This window comes from Melospiza melodia, chromosome 16, assembly GCF_035770615.1.
Source record: "Melospiza melodia melodia isolate bMelMel2 chromosome 16, bMelMel2.pri, whole genome shotgun sequence".
Classification (NCBI taxonomy): Eukaryota; Metazoa; Chordata; class Aves; order Passeriformes; family Passerellidae; genus Melospiza; species Melospiza melodia.
The window spans coordinates 11636487-11657321 of record NC_086209.1 but is presented as its reverse complement, the minus strand read 5'-3'; the positions used below and the strand labels follow the sequence as shown (position 1 = coordinate 11657321).

The 20835-nt window shown below is 38.0% G+C and overlaps 1 protein-coding gene across 1 annotated transcript in view; it reads right to left on the bottom strand.

The window, feature by feature from the left end:
- Positions 1 to 20835, bottom strand: part of CUL4B (cullin 4B) — a 25065-nt gene extending 4230 nt beyond the window's left edge. The window contains exons 1-19 of the mRNA XM_063170610.1: positions 19695 to 20835; positions 16937 to 17052; positions 12434 to 12537; positions 11538 to 11607; positions 10975 to 11048; positions 9804 to 9966; positions 9614 to 9703; positions 9259 to 9341; positions 8182 to 8249; positions 6981 to 7099; positions 5980 to 6172; positions 4821 to 4925; positions 4413 to 4523; positions 3583 to 3668; positions 2929 to 3036; positions 2566 to 2679; positions 1539 to 1644; positions 1292 to 1464; positions 603 to 755 (exon numbers count right to left, since the gene is read on the bottom strand). Of these exons, the coding sequence (XP_063026680.1) occupies positions 603 to 755; positions 1292 to 1464; positions 1539 to 1644; positions 2566 to 2679; positions 2929 to 3036; positions 3583 to 3668; positions 4413 to 4523; positions 4821 to 4925; positions 5980 to 6172; positions 6981 to 7099; positions 8182 to 8249; positions 9259 to 9341; positions 9614 to 9703; positions 9804 to 9966; positions 10975 to 11048; positions 11538 to 11607; positions 12434 to 12537; positions 16937 to 17052; positions 19695 to 20226 (2568 nt within the window). The 5' untranslated portion in view covers positions 20227 to 20835. The remainder of the gene's footprint in view (positions 1 to 602; positions 756 to 1291; positions 1465 to 1538; positions 1645 to 2565; positions 2680 to 2928; positions 3037 to 3582; positions 3669 to 4412; positions 4524 to 4820; positions 4926 to 5979; positions 6173 to 6980; positions 7100 to 8181; positions 8250 to 9258; positions 9342 to 9613; positions 9704 to 9803; positions 9967 to 10974; positions 11049 to 11537; positions 11608 to 12433; positions 12538 to 16936; positions 17053 to 19694) is intronic.

Here is a 20835-nt window from a genome sequence, read left to right as displayed (position 1 = left end):
CATGCTAATACAATGGAATGAAATAGCAGGACCTTTTGTTTTACAATTCCACTGATAGAAAGCACCATATATTTGAATTGCAACAATGCATCACTGTCTGTTTGAAATCCCATTTCCATTTGTACACAATAAACCAGTCATTTTATATTGCAACTGTGGGCTTCTTCAGCTTTGAGACATTCACCACTATTTTATTTTTATTCCTATATATGTGTGTATATATATTAACCAGTATAATCCATCCAGAAAAAACACTACTTCAAGAGCATCAGCTAAGTTAAGATTGCAATGCAGAATTGGTTTTGAGATCTGAAGCATTTTCTCCTTTGCTCAAGAATGCCTTGCCAGAACACTGCAAACAGTGGAACAGCAATGTACAAGGAGAGCCAGCTGCTCCCTTACTGCTAACAAACTCCAGGGCTGAAATCCTTTGGAAATACATTTTAGTAACAACTGGCACTTTAAAAACTCCTGAAAGTGAGTATTTGCCCTTTCTAACACTAAAAAGATGCATATTTTAGAAGCACTGTTTGACTGAGGGCAGGCCAGGGAAGATGAAAAGAACTGATAGAGTTTTAGAAGTATTAAAATCAGCACAGCACCTTGACAGGGAATTTCAGCTGGTTGTAGACCTCTGACACGAGCAGGTTGTGACTCAGCGTCTTGCGCATCTTCATGATCCGCACAATGGCGGCGTCGATCTGGTACTGCCGGTCCTGGAACACCCTCTCTGTAGTGCTTGCCTGCTCCTCCACCTGAGGGACCCATTCAGAAAAGCTTTAATGAGAACAGCAGCACTGTCAAAACAATTCTTTCAGTCTCCAAGACAATTCTCAGTGTAAGACAGTGAAGTGCCTGCTGTCAAATATCTGACATAAAGCCTTTACAAATACGAAGGCTGATTGTCTGTTTAAAAACACACTTGTACAAAGATTTAAAACCTTTGCTCAGCTTTTACACTGGATGGCTGTCAGAGAAACAAGTCCACAGTGTATTTTCCATGTTCACAAACAGTCAGTAAAGCTCCACAGAACTATAAAGGACAAAAAGAGCATTTCAGAACTGGAACTTCTCTTAACTTTACTTACAGACATCCAGCATCACTGGTGTCTTAGTACACAGGCACACATTTAAATCACTGTTAGGTATGTGCTGACATCCAAATTACAGGTGTAACTGACAGAGATATCAGCACATGCATGACAACCAGGAGGAAAAAAAGCTTGTAAAAGGGCAGGCAACAAAGTTCTTAACCCAAGGATCTAAACCCCAGAGATTAAAAAAAATATACCGTTTCTTTCATCTGAATTTGGTTGATTTTTATCCTGAAGAGCTTATGTCTGAAATCATCATTACATGTGAATTTATCACCATCTTCCACATCTTTGCCTTTGGGGCTTTTAGTCAGTACTCTGGCTTTGCCACAAGCCAGAGATTGAAGTGTCCTTCTCAGCTCTCCATCCTCTAAAGCAGAAACAAGTTGTTTAGGTTTCTTTAGTAAGAACACTTGGAAGTACTCGGTTGTTTTTGATACCAACCTATCCCAGTGGCTTGCTTTATCTCCTCTAAACTGAACTCTTCTCCTTCATTAAACATGAGCAGCACCAGTGTCTGGAACAGGGAGACCTGAAGTTCTTTTTTGCCCTGTCAAAAGGGAAATAAACAGATATCACCAGGCTGTTTTTTCTGGGGAGTGGAGGGAAAGGAATGAGAGGAACATGAGAAACAAGTCACTCTTGCATGTCAGTTGTTTCACTAACAGAGTGTTATTTTATTCACTTGAGAATATGGAACAATAGAAGTTACTGGTCACTTCTATTTACTATGAAATGCAGCACAAGCTTGAGGCTACAAGGCTGGACTATTCTATCCAGTGACAAAATTCACCCAAGATATGCATCAGATGACTTAAAGCACAGAGTACTTAAAATTACAATTTAGAAGGCCTTTAAGTCAAAATCTAACACAAACATTAGTTTAAGGAACACAGTATACGGAACCATAGAATCTTTGAAACAATCAGGTTTGATAATACTTGTTTTACCATTAACTTTTTCTGAAAATTGTTGTGGTAAGCATTCCTATTTCATAAGAATCTTGTGTCCACAGAAATACTGAAGGGGAATAACTGGAAACCCTTTCAAAAAGGTTGTGTTCTTGTACAATCCAGAATTTTTCTATATTTCAGTTATGAAAAGCTTACTGTGAAGATGCTTAATGCTATCAGATGAAGTAAGGCAATTGAAGAAGTATGGCCCCCTTTTTTTTCTCCCCACTAAAAAAATGAGGGCAGTTTTTAATTTGGATCTTAAGCCAGTGGATATTTTCCCCAACAGGTTTTTCTTTCCCCACCAATACAGAAATCAGGTGCATGTTCTTAGACATTAACACATCAGTTTCAGAAACTATCAGTATCTGGAAAAGATAGCAGGAGGTTAAAAGTAATTGCAGAAACAGTGTTAAGTTTTCCATCACAGCACAAAAAAGCTTCCCCATCCATCCCTAAGGTACAACCCAGACTTGCAATCAACAACACAACAGTAGTAACAGAAACAATAGACTCACCTCTTTAAATTCTGCTTTTAGCACACAGTGTCCTAGTGTTGACTGCCACTGGAGTTTCCTACCACTGTGTTTTCCTAAATAAAAGGTCTTGAAAATCTCCTGCAGTTTTACCATCTAAAGAAAGAAAAATCCCAAAACACTGAAACACAATTTCTACTTTAAAAGCATCCTTCCCTCCTCCACAATCAATTAAGCCTTAAATCAAGGCTTAGAATGATAAAGGGAATTGCAAGAAAACAAATTTCATTTTAAAAAAGATAGTTCTGCATTTCTTTCTCTATGCACATTGAAAACCAAGTGTCAGTGGATGTCAAGTTGCATTTCTGACAGGCCAATACTTGTATAACCCATGAAGTTCATTACCTCTGGGGGCAGGTGGACCTCCATAGGCACATAGGTTGGCCAGTATCCCATAGTCAGAATATTCACTGTTAGTTCAATGTTGCCAGGGACATTCTGATTTTGCATATACTGCAAAGAGAAACAAAATAAATTGAAATAGAGCTGTTTTAATTATACATATTTCAGACAGAACTGAAAAGTTAGAACAGGCATTGCAAGAACAGAAGACAAATGACCACATGAAGTGTTTGTTGTATACACTGCAAGTTACATACAAGAAAATGAAGGTAAGAACAAGCACTTTTCTGAAGTTCAAAAGGCACTTCCATAAAAGAAGAAAACAGCAAATGTAGTGTTTTAGCAGGCTGAGATCTTATTAAGTGTGAATAGAGGAAAGAATGTTAACAATTGCTTGTAATCAAAACATTACAAAATCACCAGAATTAAATGTGCAAAAACTTCCAAGCCAGGCACCAGAATACAGTGATGTTAAAAAGGTCTTACAGCTGGTGTTAAAATGTTTTGTAAGTTTGCAATTCTCTTATTGCTGAGGGTTGTTTATTTGTTTGTTTGAAGAAGCTTGTCTCATTTTTTTTTTTGCTGAGGAAAAACCTTTAATAAATTCAGTAATATTTTCAAGAGTACAGATAGGACAAACAGGATTTTCCCCAGTACCTGTTTGAATTGTATCATTATGTCTTTTGAAAGCTCCATATCTTTAAACATTCCTTCAAGTTTGCTGGTGAAAGCAGCTCCACATTCTATAAAAGAGAAAACATAAGTATTAGAAATTATTCTGTTTATTTTCAACACCTCAGAGTACTTATTCTCAGTGCCAGAATGTACTTCTAAGCAAGATGACCTTTTCCACCAGGTTTCCTTACATAAAGACCTGGATTCTAATTAAGGAACAGAATAAGGTTACAAACAAGAAAAAGGAAGATGTTTTGATGTGGTAGCTATTTTGCAACCCAGTTGTTTTTCCACATGGATCTGACTGTTCATTCTCTGACTATGGTGGCCACTGGTCACTCAGATGAAATTCTAATCCCTATCAGCTGCCTTTCAAACTGTGTCCTGATGGCAGAATTAGATCAAGCTCTAAAAATCTCACCCTTATGACCCAAAGGCTCCATCCAATGAAACAATAAAGACCAGACTAGAGAACAACTAGCTGGCAGTGAATAACAACTGGAAGTCATCTTTCCTCTGAGCACATCACTGATTTACCCAGCAGGGAGCCTCAACCCTATCCCACACGCCAAGATACACTGTGCACTGGGTTTAAGTTCCTGGGTTTTGGCTTTTCCTGTTATAATTACAAAACTAAAAGCAAATGAATCTCCTCAAAACCCACCAGTCATTCAGGACCTGCACAGAGGCTTCTGCCCTCATGGAAAAAGGAAATACCAACAGTGCTTCTGTGAAGGCCTGTTAAAACAACTACTTTCAAAAGAAAGCTGATGGATAGAAATGATAGATAAAAATGACAGATAGATATTTACCATGTTTGAGTTTGGAAAGCATAGATTTTTCAGCGTCTACTGATGCACTCTTCCCAACTAATAGTCTCTTTGCTAGATCTTTTTTATAAAAGGCCTCAAAGACATCTTTTCCTGTAAGAGATGAGATTTGAAAGTGAACACAAAGCACAGCTGGTTTTAAACAAACATTACCTAAAAAGACCCAATTCAAAGCTCAGAAAAAACAAAAAGGGCCTTCATATGAAGATTTCCACATGTTTTGTTATTTGCAATTTGACAGGCAAAGTAGTTAGACAGCACTACACCAACAAAACACAGCCACAGAGAACAAACAACTGAAAATGTAACCAGACTGCAAAAATAATTTCAAAGTACCTTTATGTTACTGGGTAAACAACTGTATCCCCACCAAAAAAACCCAATACTTACCATATATGAATCTAAATATGATCATAATTTTATCCAGCATTTTTTCAAGTTCTTCATCAGTAGCTTCTTTGTTGCCTGCACGAAGCTTTGAATCTACATATTTAGCTAAAAGAGTGTTGAAGAATAGAGTTTAGCACATGCTTAATATCACAGTGAAACAAAACCTCTAAATCTAATATGAAATCCTGAAAATGGAAAGGATCCTGAAATCACTTTCTATCAGCCTCATAACAGCTACCTTGATACATTTTCATAGAGTTTATAAAATTATACAAACACTACAGCCTAGTATCTTTTTCTAGATAAGCAATGACTGCATCTTAACTAAAAACATTTTGCCTATGAAAAAAAATCTTGGTCTATGTTGTGATCTCAAAGTAAAGTCACTGCTGTGGCAGATTGACATGGCTGTAATAGAAGCAAAAAAATCAGATAAAAATATGTAAATCAGTTATTTAAATGTGTTGACTATACTGCTGAATTTCTCTAGCATATCATTATTTTGTTTTAATTTCCAGTTTCAATCAAACTAGATTGTTTGTTTTAATTTCAAATGGGCTGGTAAGCACATTACAGTTAGGGAATTAATACAAAAAAGGAGGGCAGAAAGTATCACTCCACAAGCCTAACAGCACAACCAATTGCAAAGCAGGTTTTCATTTCTTTATTATTCACTGTGTGAGGAAATGATTCCAATGCAGAGTACCAGGCATGTAATGCACCAATCTGTGAGTAGCATTCTTTGAAAACCCAAGGCTCTGTCCCCACACCATGAGAGCTTCAATGCATCCTCAGCTTTCTTCCCTTGTATTAAACCCCTGACAGCTCTGTGCACACATGCTGGTGGCACAGTTATGTAAGCTTCTGAAAAATTCTAATTATTAGCAGTATTCTCATGTCTGGACACCAGCCAATTGCTGGAATGCCCAAATTCTGATGTTCTGCACTTTTTTAAAGCCTAGCCAGCTAAGTGATGACCAGCTTGCTTTTAATGTTTGATACTACCCTCCCAAACAATTCCCTTGCATCAGGTGGCACAGCAGATCCCAGGCTGATGTGCACTGTGCATGTATTAACACAATTCCAGCATATCCCATCTGTAAGTGCATCAGCAACTCAGCACCCAAATTCTCACAGCAAAGAAATTGAAGAAAAATACCTATGAGTTCAGCTGGCTTATTTGGTCTTTTGTTAATGAATGTTTCAAAGGCTTCTTTCATGGCATTTACAAACTTCTCATTCTTGAGAAAGCAAACATCAATAATATGGTCAACTTTGTCTTTAAAATCAAGAAGTTCTTGGACCATGGTTTTGTCTTTTTCAGGATTAATTACTATGGTGCTACCAAATGCCTGCAAAATAAAACATATCTTTCAATTAGCCTGAATAATTAATTTAAATTACAAGAGTTCTGAAATCTTAAGTTACCTTTGTAATATGTTGTTTCTGGTACTCATATTAGTTCCAGTAACAACAAAAGTATTACTTTATTATGTATTATTGTATTATGAAGTATTTACTACATAAATCATCCCTAGGCCTTGCACACTGATTCAAAAACAACTGATGAAAAAGTGAATTGATTGAGAACTTCTGTCTAAAGAAATGAAGTTTTGCAAGACAAAATTAACACATCCTTTTTAATCCTCTATATCCTCAAGTTTTACACAGGTAATGCTCCCACTAAATTGAGTTTTATTTTATAGTACTCTTCCTTCACAACAACCAAATTTTCTGTGACATTTTCACTGAGAAATAAAATTAATCATCCTAACTGATATTCAAGTGCTTTTTGAACCTCAGCTGGTTGGTAACTTGAACAACCACTCATTCTCACAGGAAATTTTATTAGGAAGAAGACAAACATTCTGCCAATAAAAAATGAAGAAACATGGCTGTCCCACAAACTAACTAAAAGCAAGATTATAAAATCCAAATGTATTTGGAGTTCAGTGAACTGAATGTTCACTGTTTTCTTCAAGAGAGCTAGAACAGTTATTGTACCCTTCCTGGGATGTATCAAAAGCTGTCTATTAAATACATAAGCAAATATCTTCAATTTTTAGAAAAATGCAATAGTTTACAGAGATGACTCAAGTATGTGTGTATGAACCCCAGTGATACAGCAGTGGTAGCTGGTGCAGAGCTCTAGAACAGTACCTTTATGTATTCAATCCAGTGCTGCAAGAGAACCTGGACTCCACCTCTCACACGACTGAATAACTGGTACAGAAGGGACAGGTCTTGAATTCTGTTTTCATCAAGAAGGTGATTTAGACCTGCAAATGGGAGAATTTCAATAGAAATTAAAACCAGAGTAACCCAAAGAAAGCACAGCTTATTACTACAGTGAGGCCTCTTCAAAACAAGTATTTTTAATCGAACCATTAGTGGTGGTATTTTTGGGGTTTTTATTTTATTTTAAAGTACCTAATTTAACTGTGAAACACAAAATATCTGGCTGAAACCTTAAGAATCTTATTACTGCACATGATTTTATTGCACTTAGGATACAAGTGCTTTATATAACAACCTTATCTCTACATCTTTGCTTACTGCTTTACTACTCCCTAAAGATTTGAAAAGTTTACACTGTACTGATCAGCAGGAAAAATTCCTTGGCAAGACAGCTCTGAGTTTCAACTCCAGCTGTAAAATAAATCTTACAGATGCTTGGAGGCAATCAACTTCAAGAAATATTTTAACCTTCACTTTTTAACTTTCTGGAGAAGGTTTGATGCTCTACAGCAAGGTTCTAATAAAACAGATGGGCAAACATTGATACTCCTCTCAATGAACAGTTTGTTACACGTGTGCAGGAAGATGCTCACATACCTGTTTCATTCAGAATCTGGCTACTAAGGAACTGATTGTTTATTATTCAACTCTTGCTGCATCTTGTTCCTATTTCCAGATGATCTCTGAGATAACCAGAGGGTCACTTGACTCAGAGACTATTGTAGAACTGAGGCAATGTATTCCACAGCTCAAATTATACTACAATTTTAAAACAAGCTGCTTTTTGTCAGCAGCAACTACTCAGTATCTCCCTTTTCTGTTACAGCCATAATTCAAAGTGTACTCCTTTCTTTACCTCCAAGTCTTCAAAATGCCACTTAACACATTGAGCTTGAGTCTCCTGTTCTAATTTTCCTTTTGCTTTGCTGTGTTATCAGAAGACAGCACAGTGTCCCCTTATCTGCAATCAGAATGGCCAGTGCTATTTTGGGCACTGAGGAGCAAAGGGAGTTAAGGAATGGTGCAGCTTGTCCTCCCCCAGCACCCATGGCTTTCTTTCAGCACAGGAGCTGAAAGCCCCAAAGCAGTAATTAGAAACATTTCCATAAAGAAGAAAGATTACCTTTCTGAAGAATGGCTGTTAAATGTTCACCTAGAAGTTGCTTTTCTACAGTAGCAATTAGTGGCTTCCTACAGAAGAAATGTTTAGAATTACTTTTCCTTTTTCCATTACCGACAGTTTTAAATCCTTCTTTTGAGATTATGTTAATTACATTATCATTGGGAGTGCTCTAATTATCTGTGGCCAAAGACCTAAAATGATTACACACATTTATCCTTTTTCTCCCCAGTAAACGATATTTTTTTCTGTTTGCTGACTGATGATTTTAATTCACACAATAAGCTTGTTGTACATGACCTGCAGGCAGTTGGACAATGATTCCATCAGTGAAGAAGTTGGGGAGAATTCATCCAATAATCTGCCTAATCCTGTGTTGTGGGAGGACATTCATGTCTTGGGAGACAAACCAAGGACAGATCTCAAGTCAAGAGGTATTAAAACAAAACAGGGAATTGCCCACTAACACTGGTGTGGAAGAAGAAAGCCATTGAACAAGCTAAATGCTTTTAACAGCTGAAAGAGGAAGGAAATCAAAATGTAATAAAACACCTCTCTCTCAGAGGTTTTGATATCGGTGACCTACATTTTCTGTCAGACACAACAGCTGTAGCTTTGTGTTAGAAGGCCTCCACCTGACTGTGTTGGAGGAAATCCTGCCTCTAAGTACAAAAGATGGGAGAATGACATTATTTAAAGATTTCCCAGACTCAACACGCAAATATTTTTTGCAAATATTCAGAGGTTTTACCTTAAGAATATTCTATGCCAAGTCTTATCACTTTCAGGTAGGACAACAGTTGACTAATTACATTTCAGCAGGAAGGAGACATCTGGGCTGGGAGAGGCAGCCTATTCTTCTTCATGCAAATACTTAACATTTATGCCAAAATAACAGTGACTTAGAAGGATAAAATGCTTTTAGCTGTGTGAGCCAAGACAGTAAACATGGAAATGTGGGAAGCAAAAAGCATCTGATGGTCAGTCAATAACAGAAATAAATTGCAGCTACTTAAATGGCCCTCACCAGAAGAGGAGCCAAACAGCTCATACCACCAGGCAAAGAGAAATTACACTTACTGTGTGCTCTGATCTAAGTAAGTGATTATTCTGTCTGCTTCTTCTTCCAAGCGCTTGTTGACATGGTGAAGATATTCTGGAACCTGAAAATGCCAGAGTAGTTTTGTATGTTAAAAAAAAACAAACAACAGAAGGGAAAAAGAGACACTACTGGTCTGACAGAAGTAGCAGCTTCAGTTTTAATCAAAAATCATTGGCACTGTGACTGAAGGCAGCTGCACATGCATTTCCTTTTCCAGAATACTATAAAACAAAGTCCCATTACTGCCTTGTACACTAAGGCAGCAGAGTATTTCTGTTCCCTGACACTGCTTTGACAGTAGGCACAGCAAACACTGTCAGACATCCCAAATACCTCTCGCTCCTGCATCAGCCTCTGGCCCTCTGCTGCATACAGGCGATTGGTCTCCTCCAAGAATCTGTGCTCAAAAGAGTCCTGATAAATCTGGGGAAACAACGTGACACAAAGCCAGGGTAAAGCTTACTGAGCACCAAGTAAGAATGTGAGCTCTTTACTGGTTTTAAGGTGAAACAGGTGTACTCACCTGCAGGTCAGAAAGCATGCTCAGAAGGCTTCGCAGTAAGCTCCTGTCAATGGCCTCACCATTTCTTTCCCTCTCAATCAGCAGCAGAATGCCATCAATAGTTTTGTTCTGAACCTTCTGATCACTGATTATATGAGTTCTGAACAATTCTAGTCCCATGTCCCTAAAAAGAAAGCAAAGACTGTTCAATAAATTGTTTAAGAATAAATCCCAGATATCTCTTATTAACCATGATCTAGATCTAATAAAGAGGCCAATACCAGCATTCTCCCAGTTCCTCATTCCTCTGCCTCAAATCACTCAAGATGAACAAATATATGAACACTAGAATAAACCATGACACTGCAGCAATATGAAACCACACATTTTAAATACCAACCCAGATATTTTTTCCTAAATAACCATGTAACTTTTGCAACATCTTTATTTTTCAGCTGGTTGGCAGGATGTTGGAACATCAACCTTCATGAGAAAAAAAAATATCATCCTGGGTTCAAATTCCATGGTAATGGTGCTGGACAATATTCCTTTCTTGTCCATCACTTACTCATCTCTTATTCTTAGGCACAGCTTAGAAGAACTCAGTGATGTGACAGACAAGGATCTCTGCAATGACCATCCCAATTAAATAATTTCCATAAATTTAGAACTATGGGTATGGTCACTCTTAGGAAAAGTCAGGCCCTCCACCAATCTCTTCCAAAGTAATTCATGGACCAAATAACAGTAAGGCATATACTAATTATTAATAATAACAGGAGCAGAAGTTGAAGTCCAAAAAAGCATATCTTGCTTTTATTTTAAGTAATTCTTTCCAACTTGAAATACTGTGCCTGCTAAGGCAGTTATTGGGCACCTCAAACCCTTCCTTGCACTTCAGTTGTGGACCAGACCCCTTCCTTTAACTGTGCAAACTGGAGGCTGATATCTACTTCACTGAAATTTGGGATCACAGCTATTCTAGAACAATCCTATAATTTATGGCAAATAAATTCAAAGTCTTCCTTTGCAACAAGCACTCATGCTTTCACCATGTAATTTAAAGGTCACTATGAGGTTTGTATTAAAAAAATCCATCTGAAAATCAGCAAGATATAAGCAATAGTTGAAACACATCCCCAAATAATTTTATTTCTACCCCCCCAAATAATTTAATTCTTTGTGCCCTTACCAAATAGATGGCAGCATTGAGTTCTGCAGGACATAAGTTCGATCCAAGAACAGAAAGATACTTCTGATCATAATCTGTCACAGGAAGGAATAAAACAGCCACAATCATTTTACTCTTGAAACTGCAAAGCAACACCAGTTATGCTCAACAACAACAGGAAATCCCACCAATCGGTTTCAGGCAGTTCTTTCTTGGACACTGCTAATTTAATTATTTATTTATCTCTTGCAATCCCTGCAAGGTGATCAATGTTACAGTTTGCATATTTCTGTATAACAGAACAGCTCCTTTAAAAATAGGTATAAAGGAGAAAGGTTTGCATAAAACTGACAATGAGGAATTAGGGGTGTCTGTGTGTCCAAGATCAGACCCATATGCCAAGAAACACAGCACAGGCAAGTTATTTTCAAGGCTTGATTTCTAACAAACTAGATACAGCTGTATATCACAAAGAAACCTTACATAAATTTAAGACATTTTAGAAATTTGAAAAAAAAATAAAATAAAAGTTAAGCAAAACAGGCTGACAAAGCAACTGGTTTTCCTTAAAAAGATAAACTTACCATTTGTCTGCAGTGATCTTGCCAGCATTTGTCTATTTTCTTTAGAAAAAGGACACTATCCAATGAATCCGTGAAGAAATCATTAAGAAAACCATGATTAATAGATGGTGTAAACAGTGAAATGAACCAACTTTATTATTTTTTAAAGACACTTAGCAGGGAGCACAACAAACTCACCTACTCTCAGAAAGAACTACCAGATAATTCCTTGTAACACATTTATTTTTATTTTTTAATAAGGGTCCTTGTGTTAATAATGAGAAATCAAAATTATCAGAACAAATAAAAAAATTATCTAAATAATTCTGAATATTTTGTTTAATCCCCATCCCTGGGGAATGGAACAAACATACATATCCCCATACCTCAAAAACCAACAATACCCAATACATGTAAGAGCTTACCACTACACTGTAATTTCAGCTCATGTTAAGAGTTAACATTAAGAAATAAATTCTGTCCTTCAAATAAATCTTTTATTCAGCTCTGACATGCCGCCAGACCCCCATTACTTTTCCAAAAAAACCCAACAGCTACTTGTTGGATGACTTTTCACTTTATCTAAGCTTGGCAAGTTCAATATAAAAAAAGCCTGACATGATACAGCCAATGAAGGCTTTTTAAACCTTGCTGCAAATCCAACACAGATTTCTGTAAGATGTCAATGTTTCAGAAATACCAGTGAAACTTTCTCAGAAACTTTTCAATGGTTACAGGCATAAAGGAACAAGTAATGTTCCCCTAGCTCCCACAAAGAAATAAAAGCAAAACCAATTACACAAAGCCTAGGAATTCAGATTATCATGGCCTAATGTCATGAACTGTTCAAAGAAATCCATCACTATATACTTGCAGGTAAAGCAATTTTGGCTTGTCAACAGCTAAGAAAAGGATATTCTCTGAATTGGTGAATTTGTGCTTTAATGTGGTCTTCACAGATCTGCCTCAATTGTTTGTACAAATTTGCAGAGATCTTGTAGGAGCAGAGATTTTCAACAGCCTGAAGAGAAAGAGAAACAAATCTTGCTATATTCTTACATGTGGTTTTACAAGAAAGGAGGACACCCCTTCCCAGACCAGGATTCTGCTTCTCCCAGCTTTTAACCCAGTGAACTGCAGCATGCAAACACCAGAGACAGACATGGCACTGCAATGGGACAGGAGATAAAGGCAGGCTGTGCCCTGAACAGCTCACAGACCACCAATTTTGTCTCTCATGTGGAACTGCAGGCCTGGCATCTCTAAAAACAAGGATGGTACTTTAATATCCTCCAGTAGCTTGCTGGGCTTCATACCTCAAAGCAGTCACCTAAAGTATAATTTTATCAACTGCTGTGCTCTTCATGTCACACTGATATTAGTGGAAAAGCACTGCCAGATTAATTTAATTTTGCAGTCCTTCCCTTGATTAAGCTTCCCTCATCCCCAAAAGTACATATGTATACATATATTATCTATCTTATCTATCCATCCACCAACTCCCTGCCTGAATAAGTTTAATTATAATCCTGAATATTAGTAGCATGACTACATTTACAGTGACAATCCCAGATTTCTGGATCTCATCAAGTATTAGAAGAATTACCACTGTGCTCACAGTAAGAAGTGAAAAGAAGTTTAATGGGGCCATGTCTTGGAGACTGATCAAGAAAACAATAATTCTTAAGTCCATTAGTGTATCTCAAGACTTCTAAAATTCAAACCCATTGTCCAGAATTCAAAAGCAACTAAACAACTTTAACTCTTTGCAGGCTGGTGAAAGACACAGGAAGGGATTATTCTGTAAAACATCTGTAGAAGCTAGAGGAAAAGCATAAGTGATTTTCAATCAATGCTTTGTGCCATCATTTACTAACTGGAAAAGATTTCAGTTGCTAGTATGACCAACACCTTGGGGAAAAAAGGACTGGAAGGTAAAGTTTGTTCCCCAGCACCTGCAGGCAACCATGGAGGGACAGCACAGCTCAGGAGTGCACAGAGCAGATTTGTGCCATCACCCCAGAATATTTCCCAACAGTCCAAATGGAAGCACAGTGAGCAGTCACCACTAAAATCACAGCAACAACCCAAATAGCTAAACAAGAGTTCTTGGGTTCATCCCAGGACACCAGCAGGAATCATTCTGAGTGCAAGTGCACTGCATCTAATACTGGCTCTAGCACGCTGAGGAGTTAATAAACCCCAACCAAACACAAACCAAACCTCCATGAAAACCAAAACCCCACAACAAAACCATCCCACACAATAACCACAAAACTCCCCAAACCTGCATGAGCTTAGTGTCAGAAGTAAACAGGTAGAGCAAGAGAGTGAAAGTGCCAATTAACCAAAAGAAGTCTGAATGAAGACTGTAAGGAAAGCCAAAATTATCACTCAGGTGTACATATCTTAATATTTGGAAACAGCAACAGGTTTGACTCTCAGCCTCAACACTTAAGAATCACCAAACATAGAATAAAGTGATAGGAAAATGTGTTCTATAGTTCACTGCTCAGAGGAGGTTATAGCACTGCTCAAGTCTGTTCTGCTATTGGATATAACCAGGATATAACCTGATACTTAATTCAGCAGAACAAGAGGATGAAAAACACTGAGCTTGAAGAGCCTGATTAGAAATTCAGCAATTGCAATCTTCCTAGGCTTCTTAACTTCTTCCACTTTGGAGAAGCCAACTGAGAGCTGGCAAGGTGAATGTTTTGGGTGGAACTTGCCTGTCACCTGCAGAACCAGGGTTACTCTGCCTTCAACCCACCAGCTCTGTCCTGGGCTTCTGGTCACCTCATCCCAACACTGTTAAACTGCTGCTGTCAAACAAGTACTGCTGCTCTAAATCCCTAAAAGAATGAGCTTCTGCACTGGAGATGGACAAATGCATACAATTAACTCTGAGTGAAATAAGCATGTATTAACATACACCTACTTTGATGGAGTGTTCATAGAAAGCTCAACTTTTACATTTGTCTATCAGAAATTCCAAAGTGTTAAACATGGCTGCTAGGATTGGGTGTTTGAACAAAGTACAAAACTTCTGCATCTTTGCTGATGACATATACAGAAATGCCTTAATTTTTAAGAGATTAATCCCCTACTGCAACATTTTGCCTTGCTTAATTACTAGTGCTAGACAATACTGATTGTATCTAAAATGTATCAACATCAACACATGTGAAAACTTTAGGGCCTCTAGTTCACAAAATGATCCTGTTTGAATTAGTGGAAAAAATGTTTCTGTTAAGGGAATCTCACCTAATGATGGTGAGAAAATCTGAAGAGCCCTACTCCCTTTGTGTAACATGTATGCAGTTAGATGTGGTTTTCTGGTTTTCTCTTTGGTTTTTTTTTTGGTTGCTTTTTTTTCCCCTTTTAACTGCAGCATCCACACCTGGGTGTCTGTGGTACAGAAAAAGAACTGAACACAACTCTGATAAGAGAAAATCAGAACTTTCCTGAAGTACTTAACTCTGATTTTAAAAAATAGCTATGTATCAGGTACCAAAGGTCTAGATCTCTACTTTCAGGTACTAATATAAGGAAAATTATTCTGTGAAAAAAGCATTCAATTCTGTAGCACTTCAGCTACTCAAGGATGGGAATAATTTTGTTTGCTGAAGAAGAACAAAGCAAGTATGAGGCTTGGGTCCTGCAAAGAAATAAAGCTTCAAAATATTTGCCCAGTGGGATTTTTCTAGCACAGACAAGAGTTAAACCAAAAGCAAGAAGTTTAACGCCATTAAAAAAAATAATTATCTTCTTTTGAGGTGCACAGCAGAACTTTTGCAGACTCTTTTCTAATTCCCTTCTATGTTGGATAATGGTGTCTGCCAAGGCATATTTGGGATCAGATCCTTTTACCAAGCAGCTGTTCAGAAATGACATTAGTTTAGTTAGCATCTAAAAACACTAGTGATTCCTTTTACTATTTTTAAATCAAGACATTTATTTTTAGATTTATATTAAAAAAAATCGTACTTCATTGCACTCTATTTCACTGAGAAGTATCTAAGTAATAACAATGTTGAAACACTGAGATTTAAAACAAAAAAGCTTATTTTTTGTTTTCTGGTCCTAAGTAATATTAAATTATGCTTGGGGTAAGATTGAGCAAAAAATTAAGCAACACTGTTAAACAGAAGCAAGTATTTCAATAGAACTCTGTATTTTTTAACAATTTTGGACAGCCTTCAAGCACTTAATTAACAGTTATTTGCATCATTAGTCTAGAGTAAGTAATTTACAATACCACCCAGTACAATTGGTTGTAATTTGCTATCACTTCCACCAAGTTTTGCAAAAATAACAATACTATCTATTATTCTGACAAACTGTTAAAAAGTAGTATTTTTAGTTAATTAATTGAACAGTTCAAAAGACTATAGTGATCTTAAGAATGCTGTGGACTGAGGAACAGCAATTAATTCTTCCTTAAATCTGTCCCCAAGCCTTGCACAAACAGGATTTTTCCTCATATACAAATGCAGCTTTTGTTGAAAAGGGGAGGGCAGGGGAAGAAGAGACACTAAAAAGTAGTGGTGAGAAGGCTATATACACACACAGAGGAACAAATTAAACAACTAACCAGGCAATAAAGGCTTTAGAAGCAGAGGAAAAAGTTCAAGAGCTTCTTAACAGCCAGCTAAAGCAGCACCACTGCCATGCTGCTAAAACTGCAAGTGACCTTAGTAGGGAAAAGGTGAGCAGGGGAAATCTCCCCAGCACACTCAGCTGAAAAAGCAGAAGTGGAGCTTATAAAAAACATCAGGAAATGCAGTTCAATCTGATCACTTCCTAAAGTATTTAAGAGAACACAATCAGAGCTGTTGCTGTCAATAAAGTTGGATTCTCAATTGTTAGAGTAGAACAAATGCTGCAATGCCTGAAAATTAAAATCAAACCAAAATAATACAATTCATGAAGAAAAATGGTGTTCTATTTACCTACTAGAAGCCAATAGAAAGCTTTTGGGTGATTTGTGATACTTGATTGTGAACAGATATTTTATTCAGAAAAGAAATTATATTTTAATGTAAATCACCTTATTCTTAAACACCAATATTTGAGGATTTCAGCTTTAGCAGATAAACACCATAATCCCCTAAAAAGAAAAGGGAATATAGCTCCTTGCCTTAGTTAATTCTCATCAACTGCTGCAAAGGAAACCATACCTTGGGTTTTGTTGAGACAAGTAAAAAAAAAAATACATTAGTTTGATGCTAGGTCTTGTGAAATTGTATTTCATTATGGAAAAATGAAGAAACTGTTTGGTGACAAGTTTTTCAATGACAAAAGCAGCTATCAAGCAAAATGCCATATTCTTACCACCATATCAAGTATTTTAAGCAAAGAAATCTGAGAAGAAAACAGAAAAGCCTTAACCCATTACTTGTACTTAATGCACTTACCTGATAGAGCTCTTCTAAATTGTACTTAATTGAAGTACTGTTCTGGATAGCTTCTACAGCTTCTTTCAGTTTTTGCCAGGTTTCATCTGTGTAGTTTTCAGGCAATTTGGGTTTATCTTTAAAATAAATGATACAATGTTTGAGAATGTATTTAAATAAAGCAGAACCTTTAACAGAAATTAAAAGGATGTAGCTTTGAGGGATATGGGCTGATGGTCCAGCTTTTAATTTATACTTACATGGAAAGAAATAATTTATGTAAAAGCAGTATCTTATTCACATTTGAAAGAGTAACATTGAAGAAATTCAGCATTGCTCTTCATGTACACACCACAGCACTTGTAGCCCAAACAGAACCTGTGGTTTACAAAAATCACAATCCTGTGCCTGAGCAGCCCAAGAAGGGCTAAAAGCAGCCAGAATGATCTATACCTTCCTTATATTCTCATTACCAGGACAGCAGAGCCAAAAGAAAGGAACATAAAAGGCAAAAATGATGCATTAAAAGATACACAGTTGTGTGTATCTCAGTTTTTAATTTTCTGCTCATTAATTCTACTCCGTATTAGCAGTTGGAAAGAGCTCCTCAAGAAACACTCATGGAAACACTGTAATTACTGTACAGGCTTTACGGTCCCAAGGAAAACCTTCCAATTTTCAAGGAATCCATTTATGTCTCTCTTGGGTTTGGCCAGTGGATATTTTTTAGAGTTAAGCCTCTTTTAATGCTCAAACAGCTCCAGATCTGATCCTCTCCATTATTTTTTCTGGCTCTTTTCTTGAGATGCCCCTGCTCTGCAGCTCCTTCAGCAAGACCACAGCATTTACAACATGCTGAGATATTCCCCAAGTCACATCCTCAGAATAGAAGAACTATTCAAAAATTTTCTGTTCTTGTAACTACCCAAAGTGAACATTTTTGTTCTAATAAGGACATTCCTAAATGGAGAAGACAGAAGAAGAAAATCTGAGGAGGAAGATGACACATGCACATTCATGCTACCAACAGGTGAAACTGGCCCAGAGTTTATACTCTATTCAAATTGACTTTTACACACCTAAAAGTAAAAAAACAAATTTTAAAGCTTTATGATTTCCTTAGAAATAACTAACAGACAGAAGCAATTATTTTGTTCTTCCAAGCATTTCCCTACAATATTGGCAATATCCCAACATTAGATGCCTGATCTGGATCTAGAGACAACTGAGCATGGACTTGCCTGTTTTCACCAGCAGCTCCTGACTCTGCTGCTCAGCAGGCAACACCAAGGGAATGGATTTTAGGAAGCTATTTAAGTTGTAAATGATATTATTGATATCACATTAAGATAAAGACAAAAATCTTAAGATCATTATTCAGTTTAGCATCTGAGAGTAAAGAAAAAGCAAGGCTGTCAGAATACCAAGACATCCTTTTTAAGCAAGGTTCAAATATCAATTCATAGGCAGTGATGATCACAGCACTGTGCAATCCATGACATTTAACAGGTATTTTAAAGGTGAGAAGTTAACTTCCCTTAAAGATAACAGTGCACCAGCAAGTGAAGAGCAGCCTATAATGCATCATAGGTTTCTATTTTAAAATAATCAGTCAAATTAAATGATGATGCTTTGATGGGCAGAGAACATTTTTAGAATTGGAACCTTAAAGCAAAGGGTTACAGTGTGATCATGAATTCCTGCAAAACATTACTAATCCTTACCTAATGCAATATGTCTACAGAACATTTCTGTCAATTGCGTATTTAGAAATTAATATTAATTTCGGTAATATCTTTTACCCCTCCACAAACCAAAACACATGAGGAGAAAGAAACAACCCAAGAAAGCAAGGTAGTGGGCTATGGTGGAAGACAGCAAGAAGCAGGAAATAAAAAAAGCCCATGAGAGCCTCATCCTTACAGGGAAAAAATGGCAGCATTTTACTAAGCTTTCTGCCTACCTATTTGTATTTTTCTTTACTAGAAAATGAAGTAGCATCACATCAGAAAAGTTTAATTTCTCTACCTTGGTCTCTAGTAACACTACTCAAAAATCTCAAATACATATTTGGAGAGAATTATAAAATAATGCAAACTTGTAAAGTAAGAGTAAGCTAAAACAGAGAAAAGATACTACAATTAAAAATTACAGTGAGAACATGACAAGAAAAAAACTCTACAAAAATTTGAACTACCTACTTTAAAGGCAAGTGGGGAAACCAGAAAGGAAATCCACCATAATAGCCCGATAATCACCTTAGTTTCAACATTTAAAACTAAGCACAGGCAGATTATCCTATAAACAGACAACAGGGATAGAGACAAGGCATGCAGATTCAAGGCCAATTAAAAAAAAAACAAACACATTCTCTGCAAAGACTTATCATAAACTGGGCTAAAATATACACTAAGCTCTGAATTGGGATTACTAGAAAAGAGCTATCAGACGATAAAAGTTTAAACAAAGGAGATTTACACACTTAGGCAGTAAAACCTGACACCTAACATGCAAATTAAGGCCTTCTCAAGAGATAGAGTGAAGGGAGTCTGAAAAATAATTCCAAGCAGCAAAGTGTAGCCCAGGATGTATACGTGACCAGGCAAGCACACATCAGAAATCATGATTCCCCTTTACATAAGTATAGAAATGTTCACCACAGAAAAGCAATTCCCACAAAACCCGGGGCTATTTGAAAGGAACCGGTTTCCAGGCTGAAAACAAAACACAAAGTCGAGTGTCAGATCCCCACAGGTTGTGACAAATTATGGCCTGTTACCTTTAAAGTTCTTGATCACTAATTTCTTGGCAGAGCCAGGTTTACTGTTGGCGAAACTGGAAACAGTAGAGGAGGCAGCTTTGGTCAGGCCATTTGCATGGTGCCCCACAGCCACTGACGAAATTAAAAGGCTTTTATTTTTAAGCTGTTGCTGGTGCTGCTGCTGAGAAGAGGCAGCAGGAGAGGAGGAGGAAGAAGACTCTTCAGCCATCTTCACATCGAGTCCAATAAAATCCACGGAGTCCTCAAAGCGCAGCTTCTTCTGGAGGTGATGGTTGGAGGAAGCAACCCCTGAGGAGGAGCACGAGGAAGTGGTGATGACAGAGGAAGATGATGAGGAGGTGTTTTTGGAAGGAGAAGAGGTGCAGGAGGAAATGGAATCAAATTCTTCTTTTTCGGAATTAGTGTTGCTGCTGTTATTTAACTTTCTCTTCTTGCAGGAGGAGCTGCTGCTAGTGTTACCATCAGTGGCAGGTCTGACCTCCTGGGCTGCAGCTGGGGGGTTGGGGGAAGAGAAACCTGTGGGAAACATGAACACACAGAAGTGAACAGGCTGAGGGGCATCAAATCCTTGTGGTGTGACAAAGAGAGGGGGAGAGTTTTGAGAGTCAGTCTCTGTTTGCTGTCTCTGGGGGGGGTCTTTCAACTCCTCCTTCTCATCAGCAGAGCCCTTCCGTATTCCTTCTCCTTCGCGTTCTTCTTTATCGGAGCAATCACTTTATCTCCTCTTCCCCTTTTCTTTATTACTTTGGTTCTTCTCGTAGTTTGTCGCTGCCTTTCTGCTTTTACTCCTTTCCCAGCGGAGCGTTTCCGTTCCTGCCTCTCGCCGCCCACCAGTTCCTTTCAATTCTCCTCTCCAGCCGCAGAATTCCCCACGGCAAGCCGCCCGCTGCCCCGGCTTCTCCTTGCGCTCCCCTCCTGCTCCGGCCGCCTCGTCTCCGCCGAGCAGCAGCGGGGAGGGCTGAGCGCGGCTCTCTCTCGCCTCGGCTCCAGCCCCTCGCCCCACACGGCTCCCGCTCCGCCCCGCGGCCGCTCCGCTCGGGCCCCGCTCCCCCCTCTCCGCCTGTGCCCGCGCTCCCTGAGGGGGGACGGCCCGGCCGGGTTGTTATTGTCACTGCACGGCAGAGGGAGCGCAAAAATG